The 23,845-nt window shown below is 44.1% G+C and overlaps 1 protein-coding gene across 1 annotated transcript in view; it reads left to right on the top strand.

Annotated features, from left to right (window-relative positions):
- col11a1a (collagen, type XI, alpha 1a) overlaps positions 1-23,845 on the top strand; it is a 96,751-nt gene that overhangs the window by 19,470 nt on the left and 53,436 nt on the right. Inside the window, 14 exon segments of the mRNA XM_046292518.1 lie at positions 7,135-7,260; positions 9,717-9,827; positions 10,621-10,731; positions 13,746-14,039; positions 15,508-15,561; positions 15,763-15,804; positions 16,117-16,179; positions 18,787-18,861; positions 19,125-19,208; positions 19,892-19,948; positions 20,865-20,918; positions 21,862-21,915; positions 22,318-22,371; positions 22,534-22,587. Coding sequence (XP_046148474.1) covers positions 7,135-7,260; positions 9,717-9,827; positions 10,621-10,731; positions 13,746-14,039; positions 15,508-15,561; positions 15,763-15,804; positions 16,117-16,179; positions 18,787-18,861; positions 19,125-19,208; positions 19,892-19,948; positions 20,865-20,918; positions 21,862-21,915; positions 22,318-22,371; positions 22,534-22,587 — 1,233 coding nt within the window.

The raw sequence follows: 23,845 nt of genomic DNA, 5'->3' as shown, positions 1-23,845 counted from the left end.
CAAGGTAACAGAGTCTGGAACAGAACTTCTATCTGTTGTCTATGCGTAGTAATCACCTAGCTTCACAGTGTTGTATTCTGGGATATGTGCAGAGGAAATACCCGAGTATTCTGTGTGTGGAAGGAGGGAGAAAACTAAGAAACCAAAAGCTAAAGTCATAATATTTTAAACCGGACCATTTATAACCTATTATGCAAATGACACATTAAATGCACACACGTCGTTATGTCCCTAGCTCATACTTTGAACTTAGAATGTTCCTTGTAAATCGGCTTAACTCTACAATATGCTGCTGTTAGCCTATGATACCTGCTTCACGGCGTCTGAAGGGTTCAGTTAGCCATACAGGACTGAGTGGATGAATGAGAGCCTTTCATTGCACCCTTCAGACCTTCCTCACCCCCCTGTTCCCTTCTTCCCCACCTCCTCCCCTCCTTCCCTCCTTCTCCGGCCCCCCTACTGAGCCACCGCCATGAGACCGTCTATTCATCCCGGGCTGACATTACCCATCAGCGGCACAGACTCTAGCCCTGTATACCCCCCCCCCCTCTCTCTCCTGTATCCTCTGTTCCTGACAGCCCAAAATTCCTCCCCGCTTAATGTGTCCCTGTAGGACGGTATGAAGGTGGCCCACTGACTGTTCTGTCCGCTGGTTGTTACTTTTCCGGGACTGTGAGAGAAACGTGCAGGTTGTAAGGGATGGGGAGGTTACGTGAGTTCACTGACAAGATTATATGAAGGGGGCGAGGGTCTGAAAAAACGAAGTTTGGACGTGTTTCTGAGGTAAAGTCACGTCGAGGATAAGTGCTGTTGAAGTGAATTAGCTAACTGTTTTTCGCTTCTCTGTCTTCACTTTACACCTCATAAAATAAACCTCTCTCTCCTTTCCTCTTATCTCTAACAAGAGCTGTTTTTGATATCTAGCTGCCTTTATCTTCTGCTTCTGTTGATCTTATATAGCAATCTGCAACTGTTAGATCGATTCCTTTAAATAATTGGAGAGTTGAATCAAACGTCTCTGGTCCGTTAAGAGGATGTGTTTGGTGGGATTGTGTGGGTGGGTGTGTAGTGGTTAACTGGGTCGGGTGTGTGTTTTGTTGCCCAGGGTACATCAAAGGTCACATGACAACTCCTTTTGTTTTGATCTGGGCAGCGTTGCTGCTCTCATCTTGCTTCACTCTGTAATTAAACATGTACACTATGCAAATATCAGAGAGAGAGAGAGAGAGAGAGAGAGAGAGAGAGAGAGAGAGAGAGAGAGAGAGAGAGAGAGAGAGAGAGAGAGAGAGAGAGAGAGAGAATGACAGAGCGAGAGAGACAGAGAGGGACCGAGGGAGAGAGTGTGTGTGTGAGAACGAGAGAGAGAGATTGAACGAGACAGAGTGAGAGACAGACAGACAGACAGACAGAGAGACAGTGTGAGACAGGGAGATAGTGACAGAGACAGAGAGAAAGAGAGAGAGAGAGAGAGCGCGAAATAGAGAGAGAGATTTGTCTGTGTTTTGAACAATGACAGAGAGCTACCTCACATAAACAGGGAGGGAGTGCAAGGTGAGAGAGAGATGGAGAGTGAGAGAGCAGAGAGAGAGAGAGAGAGAGAGAGAGAGAGAGGATTTGTGTTTTTAACAACAATGGCATAGAGCTAAACACTTAGTAACCAGGGAGCCTTACTTATCATATGTCATGTTGGCTTTTAACTTCCAGAACCCAACAGGCAATGAAATGTTATCCACTATTTAGCCTACTGTTTGAAACATGATTGGTTTCAGACTGGATGTTAGACATTCTTTACTATCGACACGCCCTTAGACTCAGTGATATTATGGTGGGTGTCTTTAGCCTAATGCCCTGCTTTTACCTTTGACCTCTTGACACAAGATGTATTTATATCTTATGGTTCCCTGCGGTCACGACGAGGTCAAGTTGTAACTTGGATGGCTGTCTCTATTTAAGAATGGTGAACCACGTCATTGGTTTAGGGAAGCAGGTTCTTTAGACTAAGACAACGTGAGACACCATAGGTCTGGTTGTCATTCATAAATTCACGGTAGTTTTCAGTGTCTCGTTTATGTACGCTTCTTTGCTGTCTCTTTTGCATCCTAATCTCTGCCCTTGAAAAAGATCTCTCTCTCTTTCAGTTCAATTCAATTCGAAGAGCTTTATTCTCTCTCTCTCTCTCTCTCTCTCTCTCTCTCTCTCTCTCTCTCTCTCTCTCTCTCTCTCTCTCTCTCTCTCTCTCTCTCTCTCTCTCTCTCTCTCTCTCTCTCACTCACTCACTCACTCACTCACTCACTCACTCACTCACTCACTCACTCACTCACTCACTCACTCACTCACTCACTCACTCACTCACTCACTCACTCACTCACTCACTCACTCACTCACTCACTCACTCACTCACTCCCCCCCTCTCTCTCTCTATATAAATACCTGTATATATATTCAACTCCCACTCTGTCCCTTAATCCCTTAACCTCTTATTAATTCTTCCCTTGTTCACGTTACGAACACTTGTCTTTGTCTCATTGTCTAAAAATGATAAATGTTTCTTACCCACTTTCCAAACATATATAATTTGTAGACTTTAATTACTTCAATTGTATTATGACAGTGCCAAATACAACACAGTTGAATTCATGTCCCTGCAAGTTCTCTGATCTCTTGTACTGTACATGTGAGAAACAGAAGTCATACAGTCCTTTCTTGATCCCGTGTCTCTGGCCCAGTCTGGGCCTTGGCTGTCTCCGTCTCTGCTCCTGTGTCTGTCTGTCCCCAGTCTGGCCCAGGACTTGGTGTCTCAGCGTCTCTGGTCCCTGTTTGTGTACAGACAACCATCTCTCAGGCATATCCTAATGAAAGCTGACTATAGGCAGGGTTCAGCCACTCTCTTTTCGTGTGTGGGTGACAAAGGAGGTAATGCATTTCAATTTAACTCAGACCACAGCTTGATCTCAGCTTGGTCTCTCCTGTGTTCTCCTCACCCCTCCACCCCTCCACCCCTTCACACCTCCACCCCTTCACCCTCCCCACCCCTCCCTCACCCCTCCCTCACCCCTGCACCCCTTCACCTATCCACCCCTTCCTCCCTCACCACTCCACCCCTCCCTCACCCCTTCACCTATCCACCCCTCCCTCATCCCTCCACCCCTCCCTCAACCCTCCACCCCTTCACCTATCCACCCCTCCCTCATCCCTCCACCCCTCCCTTACCCCTCCACCCCTTCACCGATCCACCCCTCCCTCCCTCACCACTCCACCCCTTCCTCACCCCTTCACCTTTCCAACCCTCCCTCACCTATCCACCCCTCCCTCGTCCCTCCATCCCGCCACCCCTCCACCCCTTCACCTATCCACCCCTCCCTCATCCCTCCACCCCTCCCTCACCCCTTCACCTATCCACACCTCCCTCATCCCTCCACCCCTCCCTCATCCCTCCACCCCTCCCTCACCCATCCACCCCTTCACCTATACACCTCTTCCTCCCTCACCACTCCACCGCTACACTTATCCACGCCTCCCTCATCTCTCCATCCCCCCACTCCTCCTTCAGTCCTCCAGACTCCTTGGCACAAGGATTGTGTGAAATAGGTGGCCTGTGATCACAGGTGATCAACTTAAACGTGGCTTATAAGAATATATGCTTTGGCTCTGGCATGGTAGTTTCATTGGTTTAGGCAGTAGGTGCTTTGGAGATATATGGTCCATTAGGTGGTCTGTTTGGTTTTGATTTACAGTATGTACGGGCCAGAGAAAGGGATTTTGATTAAATTCCAACCTGGTCTACAGTGAGATTTTTTAAAAATGTTCTGTAGTGTGGAACTGCAGTTGTACAATGAGCTGTTGATGGATTGTACCCTGGGATTGTCACAGAGAGAGAGAGAGAGAGAGAGAGAGAGAGAGAGAGAGAGAGAGAGAGAGAGAGAGAGAGAGAGAGAGAGAGAGAGAGAGAGAGAGAGAGATAGAGGTGGAGAGGAGGAGAGAGAGAGAGAGAGAGAGAGAGAGAGAGAGAGGTGGAGAGAGAGAGAGAGAGAGAGAGAGAGAGAGAGAGAGAGAGAGAGAGAGGGAGACAGAGAGAGGGGGAGACATAGAGAGAGATAGAGGGGAGGGGGAGACAGAGAGAGATAGAGAGAGATATTGTGGGAGACAGAGAGAGAAAGATATAGAGAGAGATAGAGAGAGAGAGAGAGAGAGAGAGAGAGAGAGAGAGAGAGAGAGAGAGAGAGAGAGAGAGAGAGAGAGAGAGAGAGAGAGAGAGAGAGAGAGAGAGAAAGAAAGATATAGAGAGATAGAGGGGGAGACACAAAGGGAGAGATGGCATATTGATATTTATACAATACCTGTCATGGATTCAGAAATCTGTTTTGTTAACATGGTTGACACGCATGCACGCATACCCGCATGCGCGCCCACATAAATACACACACACACACACACACTTTCTATACACAGTCCACAGTCCACTTAGCTTTCGACAAGTTATAGCCTGCTGCCTTCCCCTTCTGTCTCTCTGCCAAACCTCTGCGGCTATTCCATGTATAGTGTGTGGCAGAAACACTGTCTGACATGCACGTAACAGGATCAGTCAGCTTCTTTTCCTCTAGGCACAGTACTCGTCTGCCAGGCATGAGAGTTTATACTCCTGCAAGTTCCCTTCCAGCTGTCCCTCAAAGGTGTGAATAAGTGCAGGAAACTTTGTTAGCAATTATCGATTGAGAAGAATTCAGATGATGCAGCCAAGATGTACTGCTGCCAAGATGCAAACTAGAGTGAGACATGATCTGTATGTGCTTTGGCTGTATCGGCCCTGTTGGAGATCAGTGATACAGCTTAGATGTACCGTAGATCTACTGGAACAGATACAAGGTAGAGAATTCTGGAACAAATAGAATCTAGCAATAGTTCTGGAATGAATAGAACCTAGAGACAGTTCTGGAACTAATAGATCCTAGAGACAGTTCTGGAACGAATAGAACCTAGAGACAGTTCTGGAACAAATAGAACCTTGAGACAGTTCTCGAACGAATAGAACCTAGAGACAGTTCTGGAACGAATAGAACGTAGAAACAGTTAAAGATCGAATAGATCCTGGAGACAGTTCTGGAATGAATAGATCCTAGAGACAGTTCTGGAATGAATAGATCCTAGAATCGATTCTGGAACGAATAGATCCTAGAATCGATTCTGGAACGAATAGATCCTAGAGACAGTTCAGGAACAAATAGAACCTAGAGACAGTTCTGGAACAAATAGATCCTAAAGACAGTTCTGGAATGAATAGATCCTAGAAACGGTTCTGGAACGAATAGATCCTAGAATCGATTCTGGAACGAATAGATCCTAGAGACAGTTCAGGAACAAATAGAACCTAGAGACAGTTCTGGAACAAATAGATCCTAAAGACAGTTCTGGAATGAATAGATCCTGGAGACAGTTCTGGAATGAATAGATCCTATTCGTGCTTCTACACCTGCTGTTTGGGGTTTTAGGCTGGGTTTCTCTACGGGCTATATAAAAACATTTGATTTGATTTGAATAGATCCTAGAGACAGTTCTGGAATGAATAGAACCTAGAGACAGTTCTAGAATGAATAGATCCTAGAGACAGTTCTGGAATGAATAGAACCTAGAGACACTTCTAGAATGAATAGAACCTAGAAACAGTTCTGGAATGATGTCAGTCATTGTGGCAGCCAGAAAACCTGCTAGTGATTTGAGTGAACTCGCCAACCATGGAGGCTTTTCAGTATTTTTGTATCACTCTGTGCAGAGTGATGATTCTATGTTATTATGCTTTCTATTCTTACAGCCTCCATTATTCTGTTTAAGATGCGTGTGTTTTCACCACCTAGACATCCTCCCAACATTCTCAGTCTTCCCCGAGGACATTTCGAGGGATGACGGGTTCTGTTACAACCACACAGGCTGCATGCATCCCAAATGGCACCCTATTCCCTATTGAGTGCACTTAAAAAAAACTTTTGATCAGGGCCCTGTACTATAAAAGGAATAGAGTGCCATTTGAGACGCTACTGTGCTGAGACTCTCCCAAGGTGTAAAGTGCAGCAACCACTCTGGTTATACTTGTGGCCTTGTGGCTATAGTTATGGCTATAGTTAACTCTCAAGCCTGGGCTTGTGGTATGGGGGTGAAAACTACCTGGTTTAGTTCCTACAGAGATGAGGCTACCAGGTTGGGCCATGAACATTTAGCCCTGGCCCCTGGCCCCTGGTACTGGTGTAGTTTAAAAGGTTCATCTGGTTTCACTCACGTTGAGTACCCTCAAGTACCCAGGGGTATACTACCCCCTCTAACCCACCCACCTCAACCCTTATTAGCTCTACCAATAAACGTTGGATTGGTGTTGAGCAGCAGATTCATGAGCTCTGCGATGCTCTTTGTTCTTTTTTCCCTGTCACAACAGCACAGTGCCTCTCTGCTGACATTTTGTTTATCACAGTCTGACACAAGATTGTAAATACTGCACTTCCATCCGTGGCTTTCTGTCTGTTGTCTGTCTGTTGTCTGTCTTTGCACCATCTTAAATCACACCTTTGCTCTTCCCGCTGCTCAGACAGCACACATGGATTCCAGGTGTTTCGTCCTTTTGTCTTCCTGATGGTTGTTTGATTTCCCTGCCTGGCTGGGTAAACCCCGGTGGTAAGAATAATAATTGACTTACCCAGCCAGTGTCTAAACTCGATTTCCTGTGCCCTGTGGATGCGTGTCTTGTGGTATGTGTCAAGCTGTTTAACCAGTTGGCTAGAATCACATTCCATTTCCCTTACTACCCCTTGCTAGCCTGAGAACTTTGAGACTGCACTGCCACAGACGATTAGGGGGGTGATGGGATGAAATGTTATCTGACGTTATGGTTATGACGTTCTGTCTGTCCTCTGTACTTCCTGCTATGACCTTGTTTTATCTGATGTGAACGTGTTTTTTTCCAACAGTACAGGGATCAATATTCATCAAATCAATGACTAAAGATAGACATGTTATTGATTGTTATTCTGGTACATACTATACAATACTGTGTTTGTCTGCTCTGCTAACTCTCACCAACTGGAAGGGTTACAGGTAAACAGGATTTTCCCACACCTCATCCTTCTTCATTTCCTCGTTGTCTTTCTGCAGGGTGACATCCAGCAGCTTCTGATTGTGGCCGATCCCAAAGCAGCTTATGACTACTGTGAACACTACAGCCCCGACTGTGAAACTCCCCACGGGCACTCCCTGCAGGCCCAGCAGCCCGAGGACGAGGTCAGTATGCTGAGGGCCACAGGATGGGATGGGGCACTATGGGGGTCCCAGTTTCAGGTCCCCAGTGTGAAAGAGTGCACCTGGACCCATTCTGGCACTGCCAGCTCTTGAGGTCCTTCTGGGACCCTATGCAGCAAATCATAGATCCTAGATCCTAGACACACAGGACATACAAAGACTCACTAGTCCGTCTTAGAGCATCATTAGATGTGTCAATGAATTGCCGTATTTCTATAGTATTTACTTCCTTTACCTTTAACGTCAATAGAGGAAGGAGCGAGGGGATTGAAGTCTCCTCCAGCCATGAGGGTTTTATCTCAGTACAACACCTAACGATCTTTTCAAAACACTCTCGAGGTACTTGCTCTTGAATTTCCTTACAGGTATTTTTTCTTTGAATTGTACCACAGTGGAAATGATTTAAATGCCACGATGTCTTTGTCCACTTTGGCGAGGAGAGTTCTATGGCTCGTTCGTCTAATGCGTTTCACAGATCCACCGTAGCACCAGAGCCAAACCGCAGGGACAGAACACAGAACACAGCCATCCACGTGCCTTAACACTATCCTGTAAAGCGATACATGACATCTGTGTTATCCACAGATAAATACATGAGTCATTAATACACCGATTAAAAACACTTAGAAACCCACAGTAGAACAATAGGGGAGACCACAGGAGAGGGAGGGACACCTCTCTAACAGTCTGCTGACAGTACATATTAATGACCCCCCCAGTCTCCTTGAGGGTCCAGTATTTACTCAGAGTGCCTTGCTCTTGGTGTCTTATCTGAGCGGTGCCAGGATGTAAATCTGCCGACTCGCCTGGACGGGATTCTCCATGTGGCCTCTCTCTCTCTCTCTCTCTCTCTCTCTCTCTCTCTCTCTCTCTCTCTCTCTCTCTCTCTCTCTCTCTCTCTCTCTCTCTCTCTCTCTCTCTCTCTCTCTTTCTCTGTCTCCCCCTCTCTCTCTTTCTCTGTCCCCCCCCTCTCTCTCTTTGTCCCCCCCCCTCTCTCTCTGTCTCTCTCTCTATTTTCTCTTTCTTCTATGAGCCCATGGAAGACATCTCATCAGTCCCATTGTCAGCTATGCAGCTGGATGGGGACTAACCCTGATTCATCTGTGAAGGATGCAATTATTTTAACCCCATGTCAAACAGTCAAGTTAAACCTCTGACTGTTTGATATACAATGTTATCAAAACAATGAGTTTCATCAGATAATGTAAAATGTAATGTATATTCAGTACACAATTTACTCCAAATGTATATGTCAGTATACGTAGCTCGTCATTAATTACGCACTTGAACATGTTCAGTCTTCCCACCTATAACTACCAGGATGAGGAGAGAGTTTTACTGCCTCTGTTCATTTAATAAATCCCTTCTCCACTTTCCACTTCCTCTGAGTCATATGATAGTGTTTTATTATGTTCACTGGGGATGCTGTTAACGAGAGCATGCCAGACACACGTGCAGCTCCTCATTGTAACCACATATAACCACAGGGAAAGAAAGGGAAATCAAAACTATCAGGACGTTAAACGTTCAGTAAATCCCACTCTTTAATCTACTCTGCTTCAGATGTAGGTGCTATAGGATGGAATTGAAACATTTACATTTACATTTAAGTCATTTAGCAGACGCTCTTATCCAGAGCGACTTACAAATTGGTGCATTCACCTTATGACATCCAGTGGAACAGCCACTTTACAATAGTGCATCTAAATATTTTAAGGGGGGGAGGGGGGGGTGAGAAGGATTACTTTATCCTATCCTAGGTATTCCTTAAAGAGGTGGGTTTTTTTTTTTAAACCGCTGCTATGACGGCAAAGCTCCATTAACCAAGCGCTGCCATATTACATGCAGCTGGTGTTGTTCTCATGGCTTTCCCTGATGTACACCTCCGCTTTTTAATAGCTTTTGCACACCTGTTTATACATCTGTAGCTCTCAAGTGGTTTCCATCATGTGCTGTTCTTAGTGGTTATTTCCATGTTTGGAGCATTAGCCATCCTTTTAAAGATCAATGGCCAACTGATGCTTAACCCTAACCTCGCCGTGCAGATTTATTGTTTAAGAGCTAGCTATCGCTCCTAAATGATATTACTATAATAGCAAAGTATTGTCTCATGCTGTGCAGCTACACATCAGCTTTGTAAACAAACGTTAGCCATGGATTTTCATTGGCAGAAAAGCTACACAGGATATCGTTGGAGACAATATTTTGATGACTTACAATATGCCACGCTAATTATTACATTTGTACAATATTATTCATATTTTTTTTGTGAATAATGCAATCTAATGAATGTAACTTGTGACAGTTTTAATTCATAATATATCCACGACGGACATGTTATATGTATATCATGTTTTTTCGGACAAAAAGGAGTTCTCTGATATGCTAATGCTAATGCTAACATGCTAATCCTAACATCTCTCCCTCTCCCCCTTCAGTACACTACTGCCGATGACTTAGATTACACTCAGTTCTATGATTACTCTGAAGTAGAAGGAGAGACAGAGAATGTTCCAACAGACGAGTATGAGGCGGGTAGTGACCCTCAGGTAAATGAAATACTGAAAAGACAGAAAAATACATTTATTTGTCCTGTGGTGTCTTAATGTCAGTTATTGTGCCCTCCCTCCCTTTCCGAACTCTCTGGTTGACTGTTCTAATGTATGCCTTGATGTGTCAATCAAACTTGTATTCATGGCTCCAAGACCCGCCCTCTGCTCTCACACGGCGAATGCCAGCTTTGAATGTTTGTCTTATGTTCAGTTTGTAGCTCAGGTTGAAAACATATCCCACGATTTCTGGTGTCGTTGTTTATTTTCAACCCCAACTCTTCAACTTCTCAATGTTGTTATGTGTTGTCTTGTTCTTCTATCACCATAACCTTCTTCCAGAGAAAGAAACGTAGCGTCTACATGCAAAAGAAGAGGACCCGAAAGTCCCTTAAGTCTAAGCCCCTAAAGTTCCAGGCCTCTAAAAAATCTGCAGCTAAAAAGTTAGCGGTCGCTAAGAAGAAGAGACAGATGAATGGCTATCATGGCTACCAAGCTACCGCGCCGGAACTACACCGATACAGAGTATTAGGGGTAACAGTACCAGTGAAGAAACATCAGATCACATCCAGATCTTTCCTCTGACGTTTTCTGGGGAAAATCTGTGATGCTCGACTGAAAGCTATACCTAACCCCCCCGCCCCTCCTACACTGCCTCTCTAGACCCAGCAGAGTTGTAGCCAGCTGGAAAGGCCCAAGCGAATAACACCTTGTGTTGTGCTCGTTCTGTTTTAACCCGCTTCTATGTTCTTCTTCTTCTTCTTCTTTCCTTTTCGATGTGACACAACTTCAGCTAAACAATGTAGACGGAGAATACACTGAGTATACTGACAGTGAGCTTGACTACGGAACTGTAGAGGGTACTCAAACTCAGTCTCCCATTGCCACCAGTGGACCAAACGAGGTAACTTTTTACATTTCATATTTAGTTTTTTACTTACTTATTACTATAAGAAAGAAAGAGCAGTTTTGGGGGAGTAAAAGAAACCAGGAAGACGTATTACCAAAGGAAGTATATGGTATGAAATGACAAAGACAAAACAATTCAAATGTAATTGTTCTGTTTTGAACATTGTGTTTTTTGTCGGATAGAAGATATTATTAAGCATTAGAAAGCTACAACAATATGTCATTCATGGCTTTATTTAATCCACTTAGTACTATCCACTGACCTGTAAGTATGTTTTGCATCCTATAATGTAGCCTCAGTGGATTGCCATGTAAATAATGTGTAGCTTTCTGTTGTTTAATTCAATTCTGGCTAAGGCTGCAGTTTTATGCGTATCTAATATGTATGTATGTATGTATGTATGTATGTATGTATGTATGTATGTATGTATGTATGTATGTATGTATGTATGTATGTATGTATGTATGTATGTATGTATGTATGTATGTATGTATGTATGTATGTATGTATGTATGTATGTATGTATGTATGTATGTATGTATGTATGTATGTATGTATGTATGTATGTATGTATGTGCATTACACTTCATCAACAGTCATCTTACAGGATACTGATTAATTGCTGGATAATTTTTGTACATTGAAATAATAATCGGTTATCTGCCTCCCTCAGTATAGATTGATCTATTAGACGGTAATAGTATTATAATGGTATTATAATGGTATTCCAAAAACAGTATTTTGGCCATTTATATTATTCTGGTATAGTCACACTGCCAGTTATATGACAAGCAATAAGAACTATTTGTGAAATTAACTGGGTCACAGCTGAAAGGAGAAATAAGATAGGAATATATTTCATGATAGTTTTTGATTAGAAGAAAATAAATGTTTCCTTTAGTCTGTGTGGCTCTAAGACTTTGCCAGAGGCCTTTTGTGAAATAGAATCCCCCCAGGGTGTAAGTGAAGCAATATGTCGTCAGTTTAGAGGCCCAACAAAGGGATTCTCCATATACACTGCAGCACAGTCTGCGTTCAGAGGCATCGCAAACCAAAATAATCTTAAATCCAATCGTCAAAGTCACATTTGGTGTTTACTTCATGGACAAAATGTACCTTTTACTTTTAGGAGTGGTGTACTTTTCTGTATGAGATTGATGGTACAGTAGGTAGGTGAAAGAGAACCAAGCCCCTCCTTCTAGCCATCAAGTTTCTGCTGAGTTAAACATGGGGTTTGTGTTCTGTCTCCAGTGAGATATGGGTGTCACAGCAATCACCTCTGTTCAGCCGTAGATGGCCAGCCCGCTGCGCAGCTTTTGGTGAATAGTTCTCCCAATCGCACCAATAGAACTATGATCAACCAAGCAGAGGAATCTTCACAGCCGATTATGACACTTGTTGCACTGTGTTACAGCAGTAGCAATATGTTCCACATGGATGTGATTTCACTGAGTTATCTTGTCCTTGATTGCATATCATTTAAATTGACCATAGGGTAAAATGGAGTAAGCTGGGCCCACTGGATCACCTTTGACCCCGTTCTCCCCTACATGCCAAAATCTGGTTCTCCCTCACTAAATTTAGTCTGATATTATCAGCTCAGATACCTGTGTCATGACATCCATTTAGTTGGCTTCCTTAGTGAAATCCACAACGATCACTCGTTATGACAGTGCTGTTGAGTGGTTGTTGAGCTTTGCCAAATGCAGAGTATGTCATAAATAATACAGTCACATGATAAACATTTGGTATCTATCCACATCATCTAGTAAATGTAATATCAAATCCCTGGTAGACTTATGTACTCTGCATTGAACATCAGATCCCTGGTATACATGTGTACTCTGCATTGAACATCCGATCCCTGGTATACATGTGTACTCTGCATTGAACATCAGATCCCTGGTATACATGTGTACTCTGCATTGAACATCAGATCCCTGGTATACATGTGTACTCTGCATTGAACATCAGATCCCTGGTATACATGTGTACTCTGCATTGAACATCAGATCCCTGGTACACATATGTACTCTGCATTGAACATCAGATCCCTGGTACACATATGTACTCTGCATTGAACATCAGATCCCTGGTACACATATGTACTCTGCATTTTTGCACATTGCTATATTGTAGATTGACCATTTATGAAATATGCTTGTAGTGTCATTTCAGATTTACTGAATCTATTTCAGTCTTTTTTCACCACTGTACATATATTGACATGCTGATGGTATGTATTATGTTTGTGCAAAAAAGACTGAAATAACCTAAAGGCTGAAATAACCTAAAGACTGAAATAACCTAAAGGCTGAAATAACCTAAAGACTGAAAGAACCTAAAGACTGAAAGAACCTAAAGGCTGAAATAACCTAAAGGCTGAAATAACCTAAAGACTGAAATAACCTAAAGGCTGAAATAACCTAAAGACTGAAAGAACCTAAAGACTGAAAGAACCTAAAGACTGAAAGAACCTAAAGTCTGTCTTAGACCTGACTGATTGATGTAAATTCGATCATCTAAATTGATAATGCTTTTTTTTGAAGTCATCAAGGTAACACTTTATTTGTCCCTTCTTGTTTTAGGCCTGAAGTCAATTCTGGACGATGATAATATCTGTTACACGTACAGTGCATCAACATCACGGAGTAACAGACACCAGTTTGTTTCACTGTGAGAGACTAGTCCTCAACGTAATGACTTGCAGAGTAACCGTATATGGCTACACAATAATTGCACACTATCATAAAGTTAAATCAATATCTCACCAACAAAACATCTAGATTTCCACAAGGGTAAATGGGACTTAAATAAGGTGTTACCACATTACCATAGCCTTCTCCATGGATCACCCTGCTCGTTTCATTTTGACCTGCTAAGGCTTTACATAGACAGTAGTCTCCTCTACCTACCGATGACTGCTTGACTAACAACCCTGTTCCCTCCGTTGCTCACCCCTCCACCTCCCTCATCCCCTCAACGCTCCGCTGCTTGGGTAACATAAGGCTGTCGAGGAGGAGATTGTTGCTGGTGACTATGTTGTCACTGGAGCCACCCCACTGAGTCAGGAGCCCACCGGTGCCCCCGAGGCTGGCCTGGACAGTGTGGACCCTGGAGTGGACGAGTATGACTTTAAGGAGTATGACCTAGGGGGCGTGTTGGACAATAAGCAGTATGAGTATGGGGTGTATGATGAGTATGGAAATGTGGCCGCTGAGCTACCCAACCACATGGATACTGTTGAAGAAGAGGTGGGGCTGGGGGTTCCCGCGGAAACGGAGGAATTCACCCAGACTGCAGTAAGTATGGCACCCCTCGCCCCCCGACTGAGGGGTGTGTGCATGAACCAGGGGTGAACGCCGTGGGGTCCCAACCAGGCCCACGGGCTGTGGTTATGGAAATCACAACTCTCTCCCTTCAGAAGCATTGTGGCTCTAGTTTGTCTTGGCATGGGGAGTTTGTCTGTCATTGTCATGCTGTTTGTGTGTGTGGAGGCTGTGTTAGCTTGAATCATACACCTCACCTTCCTTCCCAGTCTGTGAATGCGTTTGTCTGCCTGCGCGGTCCCACTGTCTGGATGGGCTAGACATTTTAGGGGTTGGTCCGATAGGGAGAAGGAAAGTGCATGACACTTCTAGGTAGCAGCTTGCCTTCGACTTAACTTCAACACCGCCTAGGTCTGAGGGAACGGCAATTACCCCCTACCACAGAGCCAACTGTATGTCTTTACACACACACACACACACACACACACACACACACACACACACACACACACACACACACACACACACACACACACACACACACACACACACACACACACACACACACACACACACACACACACACACACACACACACACACACACACACACACACACACACACACACACACACACACACACACTGACATAACCTCTTCTACCCACTCTCAGCTTACACACACCCTGCTTAGACCCTGCCGAGTTCACCAACTAAACAGGCACCAAGTACACAAACAGGCTTCTTACTGAGCAGTATGTGTGACTAGCTCAGTGGAGAACACAAAATTATAGAATCCACCGCCCAAATTACCTACCACAGAAGTAAATAACCATAAGACAGTGAATTCTACCACTTCCCCTCCACATTTCCATTTTGAGTTGGATGTCTGCTTTAATGTCTTCGAGACAGGAAATCATAGAGCCCATGGCCGTTAGTGTCTGAGACCGCCAGGCCGAAGCTCTCATGGCAGGAGACTTCTACTCAGTATACTTGCCTTGTCACTCATGTTATATATTAAAACCAAGTCATTGGTGTTGATTCCCTGTATGTTTCATCCAGTCATCCTAACACACGGTCCCATGTGATCCATATGAATGCAATGACACTGCTTTCCATTTCACGCATGTTGATCCATCCTCCTTCATTGAGACTAACATGTTCTACCCGCTTCTGTCTTTCTCTCTCTCTGCTCTTCATTCCTTCCATTACTGTAGTTGTTGACGAGCTCATCACACATCACTCTATTCAATCTGCTGTGTCCATATAAGAATATGATACTGGATTGACACGATTGTTACACTTTTGTCCTCAGCATTATACTCTCGTAACAAATATCATATTCCTATACGCCGCACGTCGATAAGATCGTGTTCTTTGCTCGTGGAATTGCCTCTTTCATTCTTCTCACCCCATCATTCCGCCCATCCCCACTTGTCATTGATCCAGTGACTGTAGCTCCATATGAAGAAGCTCATACAGGTGTCCTCCCTATCTTCACAGGTGGCTGGTGGTGGGGAGAAAGGAGAGAAGGGCGAACCCGCTGTGATCGAACCTGTAAGACCCGAAACACAACACCGCCGGTGTTGAGGGAATACGTGTACCCAAACAAATTGTGTCATACAGGAAGTTGAAATAACTGTTTGGTTATTAATGAATGTGCTCCTCCATGCTGTGTAGTGCTGTGTTGTGCTGTGTAAGTGCTGTGGTAATTGCTGTCCCGTTTATTCATTCATGTTGTCTGTCCATCACTTTTAGGGCATGCTGATTGAAGGACCTCCTGGACCTGCAGGCCCAGCTGTGAGTAACACATATCTATTCATCCTAAGGCTATGGGAACGTCCATAATGACCCCCTGTTCCCTTTATAGTGTACTACTTTTGACCAGGGCCATAGGGCTCTGGTTTAATGTAGTGAACTATGGTGTCATTTAGGATGTCAAAAGAATGGGACAGATCTTTACTCAAACCTCAATGAAAATGTTCTATTAAGTAGCATACTGTACATGATTTGTGAGTCATCCTCAATGTATATGGATCTATCTCAATTCAGGATTCGGGCTTATGTAACAACATTGCCGTGCCTTGTTTTGACTGGGTTGTGTTTCTGTAGGGTCTACCAGGCCCCTCAGGTCTGCATGGACCCCCTGGTGTTGCTGGAGATCCTGGTGACAGGGTGAGTCTCTGTTCCTGTATACTCCTCGTTCTATCTTAATCTCTCTCTCTCTCTCTCTCTCTCTCTCTCTCTCTCTCTCTCTCTCTCTCTCTCTCTCTCTCTCTCTCTCTCTCTCTCTCTCTCTCTCTCTCTCTCTCTCTCTCTCTCTCTCTCTCTCTCTTCTCTCTCTATCTATCTCAGACTCTCTGGCTCTCTATTTCTTTCTTTCTATCCCTCCCTCTCTCTCACTCTCTTTTTAATTCTCACTCTCGCACTCTCTCTCTGTGTAAGCATGTGTGAATGTGTGTGTTTATGCTACCTCTGGGAGAAAGAAGTGCAAGAGGGAGAGATGGAGAGGAAGAAAGATGGAGTGAACTGGGGAATTCCCATGTCAGGTCTGTAGTCAACTGTGTTGCTTCCTGGGGCTCAGTCAGGAAGCAACACAGTAGTTTTACAAGGGAGGTTTGTTTTCCTTGTCTTGTCATCGTCAATCTGTGTGGTCCCGTCACATAGGACGGTCTCTATCTGAGGGCAGTTTAAGTCATCTAGTGGTTGTAGTTTTTATGTTTGACAATGACTACAAACGGTCTACAGTGAAATTACTGTAGAATATATAGACACATTAACAGAGACTGAAGAGACAGTTGTAAAACATTAAATTAGAGAGAGGGAGGGAGAGAGAGCGGGGGATGAAATTGCAAGGGAGAAGAGGGAAGGCATGTGCAGCTGGATGGAGAACTAGGGAGACAGAGAGATGAAAGGATGACTGTAGGGTGGAGAGGAGGGGAGACTCACAGATGGTTAAAGTCTTGTTTTCATTAGCTCCAACAGTACAGCTGATTCCATGTATAAAGTCATCATATTGTGTTTTCAGGGCCTGTATAAATGATCTCAGAGTAGGATTGCTGATCTAGAATCAGCTTTGTCTTTTAGATCCTAATGAATATGATTACATGGACAAGGGGGACCTGGTCATAGATCAGCACGTAATCAGCATGAAGCTGTGGCAGAATACTTAGAAATGGCTTCCTTTCTTAACACACCACAGACTGACGGTTAAGGCACTTGGTTAAGGTCACAAAACTTTGATTTCCTCAATTCCTACAGAACCAGATGATTTGGAATAGTAAGATATAGTTACGTGCTCAGACCAGATATTAGTGAACATTGTAATCGACCGTGGAACAGTGTAATACATGTGCTGTAACTCACTAGGTGGCAGTATGTCAGTTTGCTCTATGAATGGAAGAATGAACGAAAGAACAAATTCATGAATTAGAGAATTAGAGAATATATTTCAGTAATTATAAAATATGTTTCAATAGAATAATATGTGTTTCATTTAATATTATTGAATATATTATACTATTATACTAATATTATTAGTACTGGCAATAGTATAAAATTAACATAAAATCATTAACATTTTTTGTTCTGTTTTTCTTGGAATGGCTACAATCGATCACACACACACACACGCACACACGCACACACACACACACACACACACACACACACACACACACACACACACACACACACACACACACACACACACACACACACACACACACACACACACACACACACACACACACACACACACACACACACACACACACACACACACACACACACACACACACACACACACACACACACACACACACACACACAGCCAGGCATGCAAGTGGCTATTGGTTTTGGAGAGAGGACAGAGCCATGGCTCACAGAGAGGCCAGGTTATTCTGGTTGTGTGAGGAGGAAGTGGAGAGGCATGCTAATGATGCCAACCGTCCCTGGGCAAACACACCTCTGCCATTTACTGTGTGTGTTTGTGTTGGCCTATCCCTATGTGTGTGTATAGTTATATTTACAGCTCAACATGATCATTTCATATTGGTGCGTACTCATTTTGCCTAATAATCACAATTCCTGAACCAAAGAGGATTCATATTCAGATGATGTTCTTCTCTGCCCCTGAGCAGGGCGTAATACCATACACCTCTAACCAACCTCCCTATAACACCTCACATAACTAGACTCACACACTTGCCATGTGTACCATAAATTAGTACTTCTTTGTCCAGCTGCAAATGTCCTTCCACCCATCTTGACACCACTCTGTGGTCAGTGTAAGTGAAGGAAATGGGTCAGGCCGAAAGGACAGGATAATCACCTGGGCTGCTGTAGAGTCCTCTGCTCTGATACTTTACTCAAGTACATATGGTAAAGTAGTTATTACAGTACATTCCTAGATATTCCAGCTGAGTACAGTCACTTCCAGCCACCTGGTAGTGAGGCTATTCTCCTCTCCTCTCCTTATCTTTCTGTTGTTGTAATGATGGATGGATGAGATGTTCTTATTTTCCCTTTGAGTGGTGAACATAGGGTGTCTGCCCCTCCCTCCCTCCCTCCCTCCCTCCCTCCCTCCCTCCCTCCCTCCCTCCCTCCCTCCCTCCCTCCCTCCCTCCCTCCCTCCCTCCCTCCCTCCCTCCCTCCCTCCCTCCCTCCCTCCCTCCCTCCCTCCCTCCCTCCCTCTCTGGGCATGTTCTAGCATGGCATCTTTCCATCCTGATGGTTGTTCATTCAGATTTATCACCTCCTCTCTGTGACTCCTTTTCCAAGGGTCCCGCAGGGCGGGCTGGTCTGGCAGGAGCCGACGGTTTACCAGGTCCTCCTGGTACCATGCTGATGCTGCCAGTAAGTACCAGACCTGACATACAATCCAACAAACACTAATATCTACCAGTATTTAAATGTATTGGCAACTGTAAAGCACTTTACGACAACTGCTGATGGAAAAAGGTAAAAAATAAATGAATTGTTCGATTGTCTTGCTTGATCATGATCCATATGTTGTCTTTCTTGGTCCATATCCTTGATTGATATTTAGGTGTTCGTTGTTCACACGCAGCACGATTGTGATTTGTCTTTTGTAAGGCCTGTGTTTCTCTGTGTGACAGTTCCGTTTTGGAGGGGACGGAGAGAAGGGACCCGTGGTGTCTGCTCAGGAGGCCCAAGCCCAGGCCATCCTCTCCCAGGCTAGAGTGAGTACACCAGAGCCGTAATTGGCCAAAGAGGGCCGAATGCCATGGCTGCAGCAGGCCGAAGGGTGCCAAAGCAGGTCAAACAGTACACCAGGGCTGAAGTGGGCCAAAGGAGGCCAAGCGGCTCCAGTGTAGCCTTTGAGGGGGTAAAACTGGCGCAGCTATCTCTCTTGAAATTAAAACATTTTTTTATTAAAACGAGAACCTCATTGGCATTTCAGCTATCTTGCTCGTTATAAGTGTGGGTCTTCTCACAGCTGTGGTTCATGGTAAGGGGGGAGTGGAGTGGTGGGGCTGCCCTGAGAGAGGTGCTGAGCAGGCTACAGGCAGGACCACAGCCTGTTTGGACAGATGCAGGAGGCATTTAAAAATACTACAGGAGTTCGTGACCCACGGGTGGGCCATCCCAACAGACCAACAGGTGACTGAGGAAAGAGAGAGAGAGAGAAGGAAAGGATTGGGTCTTGTACAAGTGTAGGCCATTGCGTCATCATGTTTCACTTACGGTAAACCCATGACACCACAGAGGAAGAGCAGCAGTGGGCTATAAGAGAGTGTTTGCGTTAGAACGTTAGGATGTCTGTGGGGCGCTGTGGCATATGTAGGGTGTCTCGTTCTGACTGGTGATTTGTCATCCCTTCCCTTCTCCACCCCCCTCCACCCTCCCGCCATCTACCCCACAGCTCGCCATGAGAGGTCCCTCAGGTCCAATGGGTCTCACAGGAAGATCCGGTCCAGTGGTAATTTTCAGTTCTTCCACCCGTCATAACACACACGGCCAAACACGTCCCTCTTGCTAAGTCTTTCCACCTCATGTAAGGAATGGTGAACACAGGTCATCGACTGCCCTGTCAAAAACCTACAAAGTATTATTTCAAAATTCAGCTCTATTTTTCATCCTTCCTATGAGCTATTAACCAGCTATATAGGTCCCTGAGTGGAGATGAAACATGAACCAGATTAGAGGGTTGAAGCTTCTTTTTATAATTCTAGTGCATTTCCCTTTGTGTTCATTTGATAGGTCTACTTTAGGTTTTCCCCTTTAAAACCACAAAGTTCATGATAGTTCTTAAAACTTGGCTGTAATTATTAAATCACTAGTTGGGAATGTTTCAGTCGTGAAGACTGGTAAGGTGCTTCAAAAGTTCTACCTAGCCCTGCAATAGAACCCCACCATTTTAGACTTAAGTATATGCCCCAAAAATACTCAATTCAGTTCTAGAGCCCCAAAAGGAAATTCACATATATATATTCATTCATCTCTGTTGAATAATACATGTTTGGTGCTGACTAGATAGCTGACACATAGAGATGTTCAAGATGAAACCTGATTAAAGATACTCACACATTTAGTCATCCTATCTAAATCCTTTTAAAAACAGATGAAGATGAAGAGTTATTACTTTGCCTGGAATATAATTATATACAATGGTTTTGTAACATTGTTTTGATAAACTTTTCATTTTTTCTTCAATACATGTCAATGAATCCGTTCCAACAACACAAGAGGCATCAACTAACAGCTAAATGTCGCCATCTGCTGTTTCCTTGTGTGAAACACATACTCACCTTACTGGCTGTGTGGAGTTATGATCAAGCCATAAGACTGACTTAAGGTTTGTGTCCATGTTTCTCACTGGTCCATCTCTATCTCAGGGTGTTCCTGGTTCTGCTGGACTTAAAGGTGATAGTGGAGATCCTGGTCCTCAGGTGAGAGGTTAAACATATACCTGTAGACTACCCACACCTCACTACAGTTACCCACACCTCACTACAGTTACCCATACCTCACTACAGTTACCCATACCTCACTACAGTTACCCATACCTCACTATAGTTACCTATACCTCACTACAATTACCCATACCTCACTACAGATACCCATACCTCACCACAGTTACCCATACCTCACTACAGTTACCCATACCTCACTACATTTACCCATACCTCACTACAGTTACCTATACCTCACTACAGTTACCAATACCTCACTACAGTTACCCATACCTCACTACAGTTACCAATACCTCACTACAGTTACCCATACCTCACTACAGTTACCAATACCTCACTACAGTTACCCATACCTCACTACAGTTACCCATACCTCACTACAGTTACCAATACCTCACTACAGTTACCCATACCTCACTACAGTTACCCATACCTCACTATAGTTACCTATACCTCACTACAATTACCCATACCTCACTACAGATACCCATACCTCACCACAGTTACCTATACCTCACTACAGTTACCATTACCTCACTACATTTACCCATACCTCACTACAGTTACCCATACCTCTCTACATTTACCAATACCTCACTACAGTTACCATTACCTCACTACAGTTACCAATACCTCACTACAGTTACCATTACCTCACTACAGTTACCAGTACCTCACCACAGTTACCAATACTTCACTACAGTTACCAGTACCTCACTACAGTTACCAATACCTCACTACATTTACCAATACCTCACTACAGTTACCAATACCTCACTACAGTTACCAATACTTCACTACAGTTACCAGTACCTCGCTACATTTACCAATACCTCACTACAGTTACCAATACCTCACTACAGTTACCAATACCTCACTACATTTACCAATACCTCACTACATCACTTGTTATTCACAGGGCCCCAGGGGAGTCCAAGGGTCTGCAGGACAAATAGGCAAATCTGGCAAGAGGGTAAGTGAACTGAGTGACCCTCATCTAGCGCTTGTGTGTGTGTGTGTGTGTGTGTGTGTGTGTGTGTGTGTGTGTGTGTGTGTGTGTGTGTGTGTGTGTGTGTGTGTGTGTGTGTGTGTGTGTGTGTGTGTGTGTGTGTGTGTGTGTGTGTGTGTGTGTGTGTGTGTGTGTGTGTGTGTGTGTGTGTGTGTGTGTGCCGCGTGAGATCTGAGAGGTTTATCCTAATGAATCAAAAACAGATGTCTGATATGTGCTAAAATCCAGTTAAAATGACCAAAAACGACAACCTGGCAGTGGACACATAATTGTCCGTAGCTGTGTTTCCAGGTAGATGTCATGGCCTGATTGGTCTTGATGCTACCATGTTCAGCCTATCTCTTTCTCTCTCCCTCTCTCTTGTAGGGTCGTGGCGGAGCCGATGGGGCCCGAGGAATGCCTGGAGAGTCAGGCTCTAAGGTACACAAGGACCTCTGTCTACTAGTCACTTTTCCCTAGTCACTTGTCTCTGTCAAGTGTGACTGCTCTGTTTTGATCACAATACTGTGTTGTAAACCTATGCAGGATGATGTCTGTGTCGTCTTGGGACTCGGTGGTCATTGTCACATTGTTTCTCCACAGGGTGACAGAGGCTTTGATGGCCTTCCCGGTCTGCCTGGTGAGAAGGGACACAGGGTGAGTATAGTAACGTCACCACAAAGTCACAAGCTCCTGCATGTTCACCTATTCCGTAATGGGAATACAGATGTAGGATCTTGATTTGATCACTCTGGTACAGGACAACTAAAACTGTGCTTGAGGTTTAAAAAGGCTTTTGAAGTTTGACATTTTCCGAAAAAATGTATCACCCCCTTCACAAATGTCCATGAATTATAATCCACATAACAATGAAAATATATTTTTGCTGCAGGATTATTTTCCTGCTGTAGCAAACTGGCTTTAAATGAAGATCCTACATCTGTACCTTAGGCAGTTGAGAGCCTGCACACTATCTCAGGGAAATGACCCGTGAAGCAGACATCAAATGATCAGGATCTCCCTATTCTCTCCCTCTACAAAACATGACTTTCAGTACCTATACTGGTTCACTTCGATTGAGGGTCTGATTTGAGGTCACCTTCGCTCTTCAACCCGTCCACCCGCTTGAACAAATAGTGAAAGAGAGAGAATATGGGTCGTGGTATGGCCAACGACACAGTATGTTCCAAAAACACGGGTCTTTTACGTCTAGTATTATCACTCATTCCAGAGGATCTGAGGTAAATTACAGTGAGATTTAGTACAGCAGGTGATCAAGGGGATACATACTGGTTGACTATCATTGAACAATAGACTAGTGTTGGTCTGAGCAACAAATGGCCTTGGACGTTTATAGGCTTATGGGTAAAAACACTGTTGCCCTATTTGATAAAACCAAATTGGCTTAAAACAAAATGCCAACGCTATTAGACTCTGAACAGGGGATTTTGGAAATACCAGGGGTTTTTGGAAGTTATAAAACGTCTTTGACATTTTTGGCGACGTCAGCTTGTGGGTGTTACTACTGAATAATCTGTATAGTGCGATATTGTACAATCAGCTAAGTCCTTCATTCAGGAAATGAAATGCTGAATGATGTATATTTATTGTATTATTGTAGAGCTAATCTGAATGGCTTTGAAGTGGTGATTTAAAAATCACTAAATAAAGTTAGCATTATTTAGACTTAGAGTCGGACCAATAGCTTGGACACATTGATCCTCTTATATCGATCTATTCCATAGAGTTACTCACCAGACACATAGCCAGGCAGCATGTTGAAGATCTCGGTCATGCTACAATGATACACGTGCATATACAGAACTCCCAGTGCCAGTTATGTTATGTACTGTCTGCTTGAAGGGCACTTAGAAGAGGCAAGCCACACAAGTCCCCCACCAGGCTAAATAGGAGC

Source organism: Oncorhynchus gorbuscha, linkage group LG12 (assembly GCF_021184085.1).
Source record: "Oncorhynchus gorbuscha isolate QuinsamMale2020 ecotype Even-year linkage group LG12, OgorEven_v1.0, whole genome shotgun sequence".
NCBI classification, from domain to species: Eukaryota; Metazoa; Chordata; class Actinopteri; order Salmoniformes; family Salmonidae; genus Oncorhynchus; species Oncorhynchus gorbuscha.
Note: the sequence above shows the minus strand (reverse complement) of the source record. Positions and strands in the feature narration are given on the sequence as shown.